A 12,219-nucleotide genomic window follows, 5' to 3' on the forward strand; every position below is an offset into this window, starting at 1 on the left:
CTCCTCTCCAAACACGTGGCAGATGGTGGAGTCCGCCTGGAGCCCCCCTCTCCCACCACCCACCCTTTGCTTCTGTTCTGGTGGCTGGTGACTCGCACTGGGCTTAGCAGTCGGTGGTGAGGGTGGCCCCAGGCCTCTACGGTCACACAGAGGGCGCTCGTGTTGCCCAACGAGAACAGGACAGGACGAGCTCCGGCCTGGGTTACCCACTGGCAGCCCGAAGCCTGGCTTCCCATGCTATAAACACACCGAGAAGACGGCATCCGCTGGGCCCATGTCGAGTCCGGCATGGCAATCGACCGGGAAATTTGGACCTCGGCCGAAGCAGGGGACAAGTAGTCGAAGCATTTAAACAACCCGATGCCTGTTTTCTTTTTTCCTGTACATTTGTTTATTTATTTTTTTAAAAAAAGTGTAGGAAATGAATAAAATCCTGCCTAAAAAGTATCTACAACAAATAAATAATTTCCAGTTAAGCATTGCAGATCCACACACACCAAGTCTGCTAACCTCGACCGAGGTCATGTCCCAAGGACTTATGCTCCTCCCATTCTCTTCCTTGAGACATCCCCTCCCGTGCAACACGGCTAGAGCCTTAGAGACTGGTCCTGCATGAGCTGGGTTTCTCCTGGAGACGGCAGAAGGGCGTTGGCAGACGCAGCAAGGAGGGGCATGGCGCTGGCACAGGTAGGCTTCACCAGGTGTGTCTGACTGGTTTCCAGTGACCCTGAAATCGTTTACATAAGTGGGGCCTGGCCTTTAAAGAAAAGAGCCGAGGGTAGGTCAGGCTGGCACCTCCCAAGAGGCACACCTTCAGAAGACACGCAACCCACCTGAGGTCTCGGGAAGATGGCGATTTTGAGCTCTTGGTTGAAAGAAAATGGCCATGTGGAGCCCTCGTAGGTTAAGGTTGACATGTATGATGACAGCTATGCCAGAGGTGGCCAGCCACACGTCAGGGGGGCTGGGGGTGGCGGGGGGCAGGGAGGAGGGGAAGGCAGAGCACCGACCCAGAGGCCGGAGGTATCTGGGCAGGAACCAGACTTTCAGAAGAGAAAGGTGCCACAGACAGCCCCGAGGGCAAAACAAACAAACGAACGAACAAACGAAGGAACAAAACCCTTCCTTCTGGAAAGACTTCAAGAGGCCTTAGAATACACACCATTTAGGAGACTGCAAAACGCCTCTTCACAGAGGCAAGGAGCACATGAACAAGCCCACGGAGCGCATCTCGAAGGTGAATTCACTGAACTCGACGAAGTGCATCTGTTTTTCAGAGGAGGCTTCGCCACAGAAATATTGAACTTCGGACTGTGCCGACGAGTCCTAACGTGCTCCTTCTCCTCCCAGATGAGAGCCGACGCCCGCAGGAGCTGGGCCGGCCGGCACCGTACATGACAGATGCGGGCTGTGTGTAAGAAGAAACTTTGCTGAAACGTACACCAGCCTCGAGGCCCGTCTTCTCCTGTGATACGAGATATGAGTCCCAAACTTTCCACTTCACTAGGAGGAAAGCAATCTTGCAGGGGCCACTGGTCGATAGCAACGGTGTCCCCGAGCCACGGCGTGGGGTGGCGACTGGGACGGGTGGGACTGCGGTGACCTGGTGAACGGGATGCTTCACCTACAGGTGCAGCTGCTTCTCGACGCCAGCTGGTCTTTGGCAGGTGAGGACGTAAGCCCCGGCACAGCCGGCTCTTCTGATCTGGATTTCTTTGTAAACATTTTCTAATTTTAAATGTTAGTAACTCTTAAAAAAAAAAAAAAGGATTCTGCCAGCTAAACGAAACACACCTGTGGGCTGGATCATTTTGCAGTCTCTCCTGCAGTAGCAGGAAGGTGTGTGGAAGGCTGAATCATAGCCCTCCAGAGAGGTCCACGTTTTAATCCCCCGGACCTGTGGATACGTCACCTTGCGTGGCAAAAAGGGACTTTTTACAGTGTGATTAAATTAGGGATCTCGAGATGGCGGAGAGTGTCCTGGATTATACAGGTGGGTTTTATCAGTGAAAGACAGAAACAGGAGGGTCGGTGTCACGGTGCCCGGGTGTGACCAGCCATTAGAGGGGCAAGGAACGCGAGCAGCCTCCCAAAACTAGAAACCGGAGAAGGAGAGGGAACGGATTCTCCCCCGGAGCCTCCAGAAGGAGCTTAGCTCTGCCGATACCTCAACGCTAGCTCGGCCAACCCATTTTGCACTTCTGCTCTCCAGGACCACAAGATAAGAGATCTGTACTGTTTCAAGCCACCATGTTTGTGGTAATTTCTTACAATAAGAAATCAATACGGGGGCTGCTTTCTGCTGTATTTCAAACCATTTTTAGAGGATGAAATTACTCTCTAAATGCCAAAGTATTGCTGTAGCTGGGAGAGCCGCACATGGCGATTCGAGGAAATCTCGCTTATTTCTAGGGCTTACGGACAACGGGACTCAAGATGAATTTCTGTAGAGGGATAAAGACATGCAGAGCGAGAGAGAACCAAGAAGTCGCTTATGAAAGAAGATAGACATCAATGCCCCAAACGCACGTGCCCTTTCTGGCCGGACAGATTGCAGATTCTTCCCACCGCCCAGGGGACAAGCACATGTTTATCTAGTGGCCAGCAGAAGTCAAAACCAAGCCATCCGACCAGTTAGCCTGAGTTGTCACTATGGCGGGCAAAAAGAACTGCACAGTTATACATTCGACTTCTTAAGCACACAGGGCCACCAAATAAATAATAATAAAAGGCACATTGTCAGTTTCGTCCAGGGGACCCCAGGGAGAGTAGGATCCTTGGGTGGTCTCCTAGGGGTTAGAATTGTTGACCCAGAGGTCCAACTCCAAATCCAGGGCCTGCTGCAGCCCTGTACCTGGTGACTCACTCCTCTCCTCTCTCATTAAGGCTGGTTTACGACCCAACCCGAGTTTAGGAGGACGTGAGCTGCGATGTTTGTATCCAGATCAGAATTCATCACTTTCAACCTCTCGTCATCGGAATGAAATCAGAAGTTGGTGTCCAGGAAAGCTATCTGCTGCTCCTTCCACATAATTTCTCTTCTTCAGGGTTTCTCACGGGCGCCCTAAAGGGTGTCTCGGTGCCTTGCTTTTTGCAAAGTCTTTGGGACGGGTCCGAGTTATTCCCCAGGCTCCGCTGGCTCGCGAGCGCCCAGCAAGGGAATGTCTGTGTTTTCATTGCTTCCGGTCTTCATCTTGGGGTGGGAGAAGGTGTATGGTTCGCTCTCAGACTCAGGGCTGCAGCCAGGGGATGGCTCCTCTGTGGTCAGCTTTGCAGTCGGGGCCCTGGAGCACGTGGGGGGTGGGGAGGGAGGGCAGTCCCCTGTGGGGCCCTGGAAGGGCCGGTAGGTGTCCGTCTCTGGCTGGACGAAGGACCCGTTGGAATCCTGCAGCAGATGCCCGTATACCATAGTGTCATCGATGACTGCATATACGTGGGACTCGCTGTCCTTCCGTACTTTCTGCAACTTTTTTGGCTGCATGGGCATCTGGGTGTTGATGTTGCCATTGTAGATGCCTACGGCCAGGGCCTTGTTTATCTTCTTTTTCCTTCTGAGAGAGAGGGAGCAAGAGAGAAGTCAGGGAGGCAACGGTCTTAGATGTGCACCCTCGTACGCCCTGGCTGGAACTCGGGTCCTTTGGGGTTCTGACCACGTCTTCCCCGCGTCCCGTGATTCCTTAGCATTTGAAACTGAAACGACTGTCCTCAGACAATGTTTAGAAGGAACCAGCTTCTGTCTCCAGTTTCCCAGGTGGAAACAGGGTGGTTTAGACGGAGGTTTAGAGGAGACACTTTAAATACTATCTGCGCTTGAATTTGCTTGGATAGAAGCACAGTGGCTAATGGTGGAGACATCTGACTCCCCCTCTTTCCTACTAGAAAAGGTGGTGGCACAGCATAGTGACACCGGGCCCGGCATGTCCGAGCCAGCCTCCTGGGACTCAGTACTTTCCCACAGCTGGTGCTCCATCCCTCCCCTGTGGGGGTAAAAGCTCTCGCTGTCTAGATTCTAAATGATAACATACGAGAGTCAGGACTGAAAGGTCGATTCTTAGTTTTTATCTGGAGTTGGGGACGGTAGAACTCAGCATTGGCAGAGGGATCCAGTCCCTTCAGCAATAACCTTCAAACAGGGGGAAAAAAAAAAACTAAAAAAAAACTAAAAAAAAAAAAAAGAGACAGAGTTCAGGCCGGGGTGCCAGGGTTTCTCAGGAACACCATTCCCATCTGGTTTGCAGGGCTCTTTGGTACTTGGAGGTGGAGGGGCGCTCATGCCCCCTACTGCGGAAAACAAAGCTTTGCCCTCCATCGCCACAAACCAAAGGCAGGGGACGCTGACATTTTAGCTGACCAGTGATTCAAATGAAGGACATTATCTAAATGAACATAATGGGCCGCGTAATGCACAGGCTGGTGGTTCACTAACTGCGGACAGACTCCCTGTACTAGATAAAAATAAATCTAGTGCATTCAGCTTGCAGTAGTGGGTCTCTGGCCAGGACGACGGGTTCCAAAGGCTCTGGCCTGATGCCCCGGGATGCATGCTCCTTCCTTGGTGCTCCACGGTGTCTGGCTTGTCCCCACCAAGGCTCCGGGCCGTCCTGGAGCTGCCTCTTTACTAGTCCCTCCACCTGCCGGGCGGCGGGAGAACAGACCGTCTGGCTCCTCGTTGCAGCCCCGGCGCTATGCATGGTCCCTAGTGCCCTGGACACCCTCAGAAACACACGCTCAACGACAAGTTCAACGGCACTGGCTTCCCTCGTTCTCACGGCAGAGCCCGTCCACCCTCCTACACCATCTTGGGGACGGATGTGCCTTATGCAAACCTGCCCACCGGTGGCCTCCCTACAGCCACCCTGGGGTAGGTGATCTGCAGGCCAGAACTCGGGCAGTTTAAAGCGCCCGGTCTCCTCCTGACGAGGAAGCTGGGGCCCAGCGTGAATGCCACGCTCCCCGATCTGGGTGGGACACATTGTGCATCCCAGGCAAGAAAGGATCCTGAGAGAAACAATGAGATGATGTTTTTTAAAAGTCCTTCTCCTGGCCACGTAATCCCTCTTCATGGGGAAGAGGCCCCCCGCCCCGGGTCTGGGGTGGGAGGTCCTTCACTGTCAGCAGAGACGTGTCTAGAGTGTCTCACTGTTGATTAGGAATTTCAGCTGTTTGCTCATGGTCCCAGTTAATATTAAAAAAAAAATTTCTTTTTGGCTTTTTGGAAGGTCAAATCATACTAGGAGAAGCAGATTCTCCCTGCCCTCAAGGCTTTCATCAGAAATATGAGCAGAATGGATAAAATCTGGTAGCAGCGTGTACTCTTGTCTACAAAGGTCAACACTTTCCCTTCATAAAACAGAAGCCGTCATCCCGTGGGGGTGCAAGGTGAGGCTGAGTCAGTGCCCAGGGCCTCCCTTCCTCTCGCCCACAGGGCTGGCTGTTTTCGGTGCTTGTCTGGAGTCCCGTAAACAAGCATAAAACAGACAGTTTGTTTAAGAACCTGGAGGAGAACAAGCTGGGGCCTCATGTATCCCGTTTGCCTCAAGGTGACAGAGGGAGCAGGTTTGGAGGCCTGGTCTGGCAGGGCCCACGTGAGCATCTTCCTGCCAAGATCACCCCTTGCGATGATCACAGTCTAATGGGGAGACAGTAAATGAGTCACAGGGGGACTTGTGCTGAGGCAGCTGCATAAAAACTGCTGGCTGAAATGTCACTGCACGTGTATTTTTGCTTTACGTTTTTTTTTTTTTCCTCCCCACTAGGTGTAAGATTGTTTTCCCCCCTCCAAGCATAAGTCACTTCTGGTAAGATGATTTAACGTGGATCTTGGGGGGCGGGGATGGGAAAATAAGAAAGAAAGCCAATAACGGACGATAGCTCTCTGTGGTCTAAGGACGTGTCAGATCGGCTGAAGACAGTTCGTGAGATTGCACCTACTTCTTTTTCACCAAGCAGATGACGAGTCCAAGGGCGAACAGCAGCAAGGCGCCACCTCCCACCACTGCGATGAGGACAACGGTCAGGTCTGTGAGCGGAGACACAGGGAGAGAGAGGAGCGGACGTGTGGGGTTAGGTCTGTGAGGAACGCGAGGAGACCGTCCCCAAAGCCGGCCGCCACCCATCCGTCCCCCCCCACCCCGTCCTCTCACGCTGCTCGTCACGTCCACAGGAGCCTCCCGAATCCGGGCTGTGTGGGTTCTGGGCCTGACCCTGGAGAGGCCGGGCAGCTTTCTGCACGTCCTGTCTGAGGCCAAGCCAGCGGCGTGTAAGAAGCGTGAGTGTGGCCGCGCCGACACCGCCATGCTCTGAGGAGCCCACGCTAGCCACGCGGAGACCCCGTGAGAACAGACTAAGGAACCCACCGAGAGTGGGCACCAAGCCTCCGGACCTCTGTCTCCGTGTGAACCACGCCAGCCCTCTCGCCGTTCCATGCACCTGGCTGAGGCCCTGGGCAGCTCAGAGCAGAGATGTCACACTGCAGTGCCCTGACCCACGGAACTGTGCGCCAGCGACACAGTTACTGTCCAAGCCCCCACGTAACTAACGCAGACCAGGGGGCCTACCAGATCTCCTTTAGAGGCCACTCCTGGCCTAGGCCGGGTGAGAAGCCCCGCTCGCCACGGCCTGGGGGGGAGGAGAGCAAAGCAGAGGGGTGCAGGAGAAAGCGGGGAGCCCGAAGTCGGAAGCGAAGCGGCGAAGGACAGGACTGGTTCGTTAGTGCCGTTCTTTCCCTACGTCTGTGCAAAGGAAAGAGGACGTAAATCGGGGAGGGAACCCGTCACCAAAACGGAGAGGCAGAACTTGTTGCTTATTCACCAAGAAAACACAAGGCGAGATTAAACGGGAAAAATAGGACTTGAAATAAATGACAGAAAAGGAATGCAAGAGAGAGAGAGAAAACCCAGGAGCTAACTCGAGCGCGTGGGAGAGCTTTTCACGGGGGCCTTTCGCTTCCCGTCGGTTAGTTGTCTTGCTGCCGGCCAGCTCTGCGGCCTTGGGCGGCCACTCGGTCTCTGACCTCGAGAGAGGGGAGGGGCTGGGAGAAACAACCTCCACGGTCCCCTCGGGTTCCAACGCTCTGATGCTCTGTGACTATCTTGGGACAAAGGGCGAACAGGGCCCCCCGGACTGCCTTGTCGCACAGGCACTTCCTTGCCCGAAACCCTTCAGCGCATCCTGCAACTCCGAGCACAGAGGCAAACTCCTGTCTTGGCTCCGGGGCCTGCCGCTAAGGGCGTTTCATGGACGCGAACGTTTCACTGGACTAAAAAAAAAAAGGAAAATGCCAGCACCCTGTCTCTGTGTCACACTTTCCAGGCGCCCCCTATTTTAATCACCAACACTGAACGCCCAATGGTACTTTAATGAGGTAGTTATTGTCATCTACCCTCTACGGATGAGGAAGATCGGGGGTAAAGAGACTCGCCCTACATCAGAGATTAACAGTAAAAGACGGTGGTAGACAGACGACTGAAGTGTCCTAATTCTCCCCCTGGCCCGAACCATGTCCTTCACTGTGTGACCGCGGCTCCTCCCATCAAGAGGGGGAGTCTATTTGTCCACCCCTTGAATCTGGGCTGGCCAAAAGAATGCCGTGGAAGGGACGGCATATGAGGTCTTAACCAAAGCATCAAGGGGCCTCGCAGGCCTCCTCCGGCCTCTCCTGGATCTCTCCGCCTCTGCCACGAGAACAGGTCTGCACTGGAGGACCACGAGGAGGAGAGCCAAGGAAGCCACTTATCCCGGCTGATCCTGGCCGGGCCCCAGCTATGTGAGAGTACCTGGCCAAGATCAGCCGAGTCCTCTAGCCAACCTGCAGCTGCCCCCAGGTGCATGAGCAAATGAACCCCGATAAGCCCAGTTCAGACCAGAATTGTCAAGACAATATGTGAGCAATAATAATGGCTGTTTGTATAACAAAGTCCTGGGGCGCTTTGTTATGCAGCGTTATTGATGTACTCACTGACAGGATTCAAATCTGTCTTCTGACTCGCCTCCCAGGCTGGCTCCTTACCCCTCCACCACCAATTTGCTGTCCACCTCCATCCCCGAAAGACTGCGAAGGCCCTTCCTTACCCGCAGTCCTCGGGGCAAGCGACACCTGGAAGAGCAGGTCCAGCTGCTTGCCGCTCACAGGGCTGCAGTTGGAGATGTTGACCCAGAAGCTGTGGTGGTGGAAGCTTGGCTTGGGGAGCCCCTCCTCCAGGCTGAAGATCTCCTCGGCCTTGGTCCTCTGCGCCTGGACGATCATGAAGGCACGCCCCGTCTGGCAGACCAGGCCGGTCTGCTCCTTCGCGAAGGTCAGGCAGGCCACCTGGTCGTGGGGCACGCTGATGTTCCAGGACACCGAGCTGAGAGACGGCAGGCCCCGCTCCCAGTTAGGGGTCCTCAGGTAGACCTTGCTTTTCGCGTCTGGCGTCACCGTGAAGACACCTTCTTCTGCAGGAAAGGGAAGAGACGCACACAGACGTTTCACTCAATCAGAACGGAGGGAAAAAGTGTGGAGGAGACGGTGGTAAACGCTCTCGACCAGCGGGGTCCGACAGAGCTCCCCGAAGTGTTCTCTGTCTGCGCCGTTCCAGAGCCGCCACGGTCACATGTGTCTACTGAAGACTTGACATGTGCTTGGTGTGACCGCACCGAACCGAGTTTTAAGTTTTCTTTACTATTAACTCACATTTAAATTGCCACGTGCGACCAATGGCTATCGTACTGGTCGGCACAGGATCAGTCAGTCAGATCAGGTGTTCGGGTCTTTTCAAAACACATCAAAAACAAAACACACGAGCTAAAAACAGCCCAATTTGCCAAACCCGCGGTTATTTCAGCTTCCCTCCAGAAACGGCCTCCACGTAGCTAACATTCATCTGCGCTTCACGGTGGGAGCGGTAATCCCGATTTCTGTTTCAGAGATTTAAAAAAAAACCTCTGGTCCTGGGAAGAATGCTAGAATCGCAAAGTAGAAAAAGCCTCGACATGTCAACTTATCTATCCCTTATCTATCTTCAGGTGAGATAAACCCCCACATTCCACACTGATGAGAGTGTGTCTTAATTTCAAAGACTCTCCAGCGGGCATTTCTCTGATAACCTTGGAGATATCCAGCAGCCTGGACTGACTGACCTTCATCTTGCGGTCCAAGATTCTCCTCCTTGCCTCTGATCCCACTCATGCCTCTGAGAACAAAGGTACCAAGTAAACCTCAGATACAGGTCTCGGTCAACTTTACACCGGCCTCTAACAGTGAGGAACTTGAGATGGTGACTGTGACTTTTAAAATCGGTCACGTATGTGTAGAGTTCTAGAGTTCACTTTCATGACCAATGGAGACCTCATTTCCTGTCTCAGGACACTGAAGATCACACACCAGCCTCCCAGGGGAAAAGGACCCGGATGCTGTAGACGCCTCTCTCCCCCAGCATCCCACTCGGTGCTCTCTACATCACATCCTGAACGGTCAGGGCACAATCATAAACATGTCTGCATGAGGGGTTTTTATGTTACCACCTTAAAAAACCCAGGGCTCGGGAATAGTTGGTTAGTTCTAACTGAGACCCTGCTTGCTTCCAAAAAAGACTCGAACCTGATTCTTTGTTCTGCTGCCGTCAACCGTCACCTCCCACTGTCAGAGAGAGTCTTCCTTCTAACTCCTGGAATTTTCCATGCGAGGCGTATGGTAAAGTCGGGATCCGGACACACTTTCTTTCTTTCAACTTTCTTGTGTGAGGACCAGCCCACTCAACTCGCTCTCCTCTTCAAACTGACAACTTAATTAAGACGATCACAAGAGCGAAATAAGAGGAGTGCCCAAATGCGGAAGGTCGAGGGGGCGCGGAGACAGGGGAGAGTGACCGATGCTCTTACCTTTGAAGTAGGGCGTGAAGGACACAGTCAGGCTCTGCCTGGAGACGTCTTTTTGGAAGCCGGGGGCAAAGGTGCGCAGGGTCACCGACATGTTCTGCTTCACCTGGATCTTCTCGATGGAGCCTCCTGAGCAGAAGGAGCCGAAATAAAGGTCCTGGCCGGGACCGGTGCTGGCCACGAGGTAGCTGAAGCTGGTGTTGCAGATCCGCTCCTGCGTGTGCTGCTGCAGCTTCTGGGCTGGCACCAGTGCCAGGCTGAGCCTGTCCTTGGGGACCAGCAGCTTCCAAGAGAAGTCGTGCAGCTGCACGGGCAGCTGGAGAATGTCCCCTGGCACCTGGAGGGAGTAGGACTTCCTGTGGCAGTACCGGTGGTCCGTGCAGCCTGGAAAAGAGGGGCTCATGGTACCCAAGGAGGGAGCAGACTGGACGAGCATCCTCCCAGCTACCGAGTCAGCCAGAGGCTGTCTCGCTTTTCCCTTTGCTCTTTCCTCGCTCGCTGTCCTTCAGTCCCGGCTCATGGATCCCCCTTCTCCAGCTTCCCCTCCTGTTCTCTCATGTTCTTACTAAACTGGCAGACCGACTCCTGGGGAGTCTTCAGGGCTGAAACTTCCTCGTTCATCAAGTTCTCTCCTCTGCGTGCCTGGGTCTTAGATGCGAAGTGCCATGTGGGCAGGACACAGGTTTTTCCTCCACCAAGACCCACTGCCGATATCCACGCCTGGGGGGAGGCAGCTCGGCGCAGTGCGGAGCAGGGAGTGGAGTTGGGGAGATCTCAGCTCGCACCCCAGCTCTGCCACTTCCCAATGGGTGGTCTTGGGCTGGCTGCTAGGCCTCTCGTGGCCTCGGTTCCTGCATCTACAGACTCTAAGAGAATCCAAAGACCACGGTGGCCCGGCAGGAAAATGACAATTGGTTTTGCTGCTCTCCATTCATCATGCATATATTATATGACTAGCGCATGTCTGGTATTGCTAGGGCTAAAGGAATAAATAATAGCATAGGATACAGTTTTTGAACTCAGAACTTGGAGTGCCATGCGAGAGAGGACAAGTGGGCCATGAGCGCGGAAGCAGGGGGCGTGCAGATGGGAGAGGATCGGGGAGCCCGCGCGGAGGGGGAGCGAATTTCACAAGAGGGAGACTGGAGGCTGGGCTGAGGAGATATTAGCACGGACGTAGGGGATGCACAAAGCGCCCCCCGAAGGACGCACATTCCCGCCGAGGCTGCTGGTCCCAGAGAGGGCACGTCCCCACCTCGCGGTTTGCGTCTTGGTGGCCCCTGCTCTCCCTGCACCGTGAGGGGCATCTCTGCTCACATGCTATTTACAACCTACCCCATGGACCCCACCAAGGAGACAGGGCAGGGACAGGGGGCGGGGGGTACCCACGGCCCCGGAGGAGCACAGCGACCAGCGGGCGTACTTATGGTTTTCTCGGCATTCATCCACAAGCGCGTCAGGTCGTCGCAAAGGAAGGTGATCTTGTGTTTGGAGCCCTGCGTCAGGGTGAGGTTGGTGCTGCAGGTCCGTGACTCCAGACACACAAAGCAGCCGGGGACAAACCTTCGGCTCAGCTTAATGGGCCTCGGCTCGATGGTGAGTGACATGGCTCGCTCATTGCTCAAGTCAACCACGTAGGTGACGTCTGAGACCACAAACAGAAAACAGGCGCAAAGAAGGGATCAGCTGCACCCCCATGAAATGGTGAAGATGAGCACAAAAATCTCTTACAGCTAGGGACTGTTGGAAATACTTTTTATTATTAAGGCAAACGTTATCACAATAACGTTTTAAAAAATTTAAAAAGAAAAATAGTCGGCTGCATTTCTTCTACCCTTATTTAACTGCTTTCATCTCTTCAAATTCATTTTAATCCCGGTTCATATGCATGCATATTTTCGCCTACTTAAAAGTAGAATGAATATAAAATTTTATTCAGCTTTTGCTTTATTTTATAGTTTTAGTTATCTTACTATACAGTTTTCATATGCACTAATCTTTTAAAATATTCATTAATCTTAGTAGCTGTATAATAGTCAACTAAGTGAGATTTATCGTTACTTCTATAAATACTCTCCTGCTATGAATAGTAATTAAGAACAGCGTGGTATTAGTGTAGGGATAAAAGACTCATAGACAGGATGAAACCTTAGATATTTTGATTTAGTCTCTAATAAATATTGCATTTCAAATAAGTCAGAAAAAGATGGACTACTCCATAGTTTGGACCATGAGAGCTGTCTCTCCCATTAGTAGAATAAAATTGGACTGGTGCCTCAAAGCAGTTACCACAATAAAAACAAAGAGAATACCCTTATAAATATGGAATAAATGCAAATTATAAAAGCAAAAAAACAAAACAAA

General features: G+C 53.0%; 1 protein-coding gene across 2 annotated transcripts in view; it reads right to left on the reverse strand.

Annotated features, from left to right (window-relative positions):
* Window positions 1-398: 398 nt before the first annotated feature.
* CDCP1 (CUB domain containing protein 1) overlaps window positions 399-12,219 on the reverse strand; it is a 52,047-nt gene continuing 40,226 nt past the window's right edge. For both annotated transcript variants that reach the window (XM_016141329.2, XM_036219441.1), the window contains exons 5-9: window positions 11,279-11,500; window positions 9,859-10,239; window positions 8,071-8,433; window positions 5,932-6,019; window positions 399-3,551 (exon numbers count right to left, since the gene is read on the reverse strand). In XM_016141329.2, the coding sequence (XP_015996815.2) occupies window positions 3,119-3,551; window positions 5,932-6,019; window positions 8,071-8,433; window positions 9,859-10,239; window positions 11,279-11,500 (1,487 nt within the window). In that variant the 3' untranslated portion in view covers window positions 399-3,118. The remainder of the gene's footprint in view (window positions 3,552-5,931; window positions 6,020-8,070; window positions 8,434-9,858; window positions 10,240-11,278; window positions 11,501-12,219) is intronic.

The sequence above is a fragment of the Rousettus aegyptiacus genome, unplaced genomic scaffold (assembly GCF_014176215.1).
Source record: "Rousettus aegyptiacus isolate mRouAeg1 unplaced genomic scaffold, mRouAeg1.p scaffold_m13_p_4, whole genome shotgun sequence".
NCBI classification, from domain to species: Eukaryota; Metazoa; Chordata; class Mammalia; order Chiroptera; family Pteropodidae; genus Rousettus; species Rousettus aegyptiacus.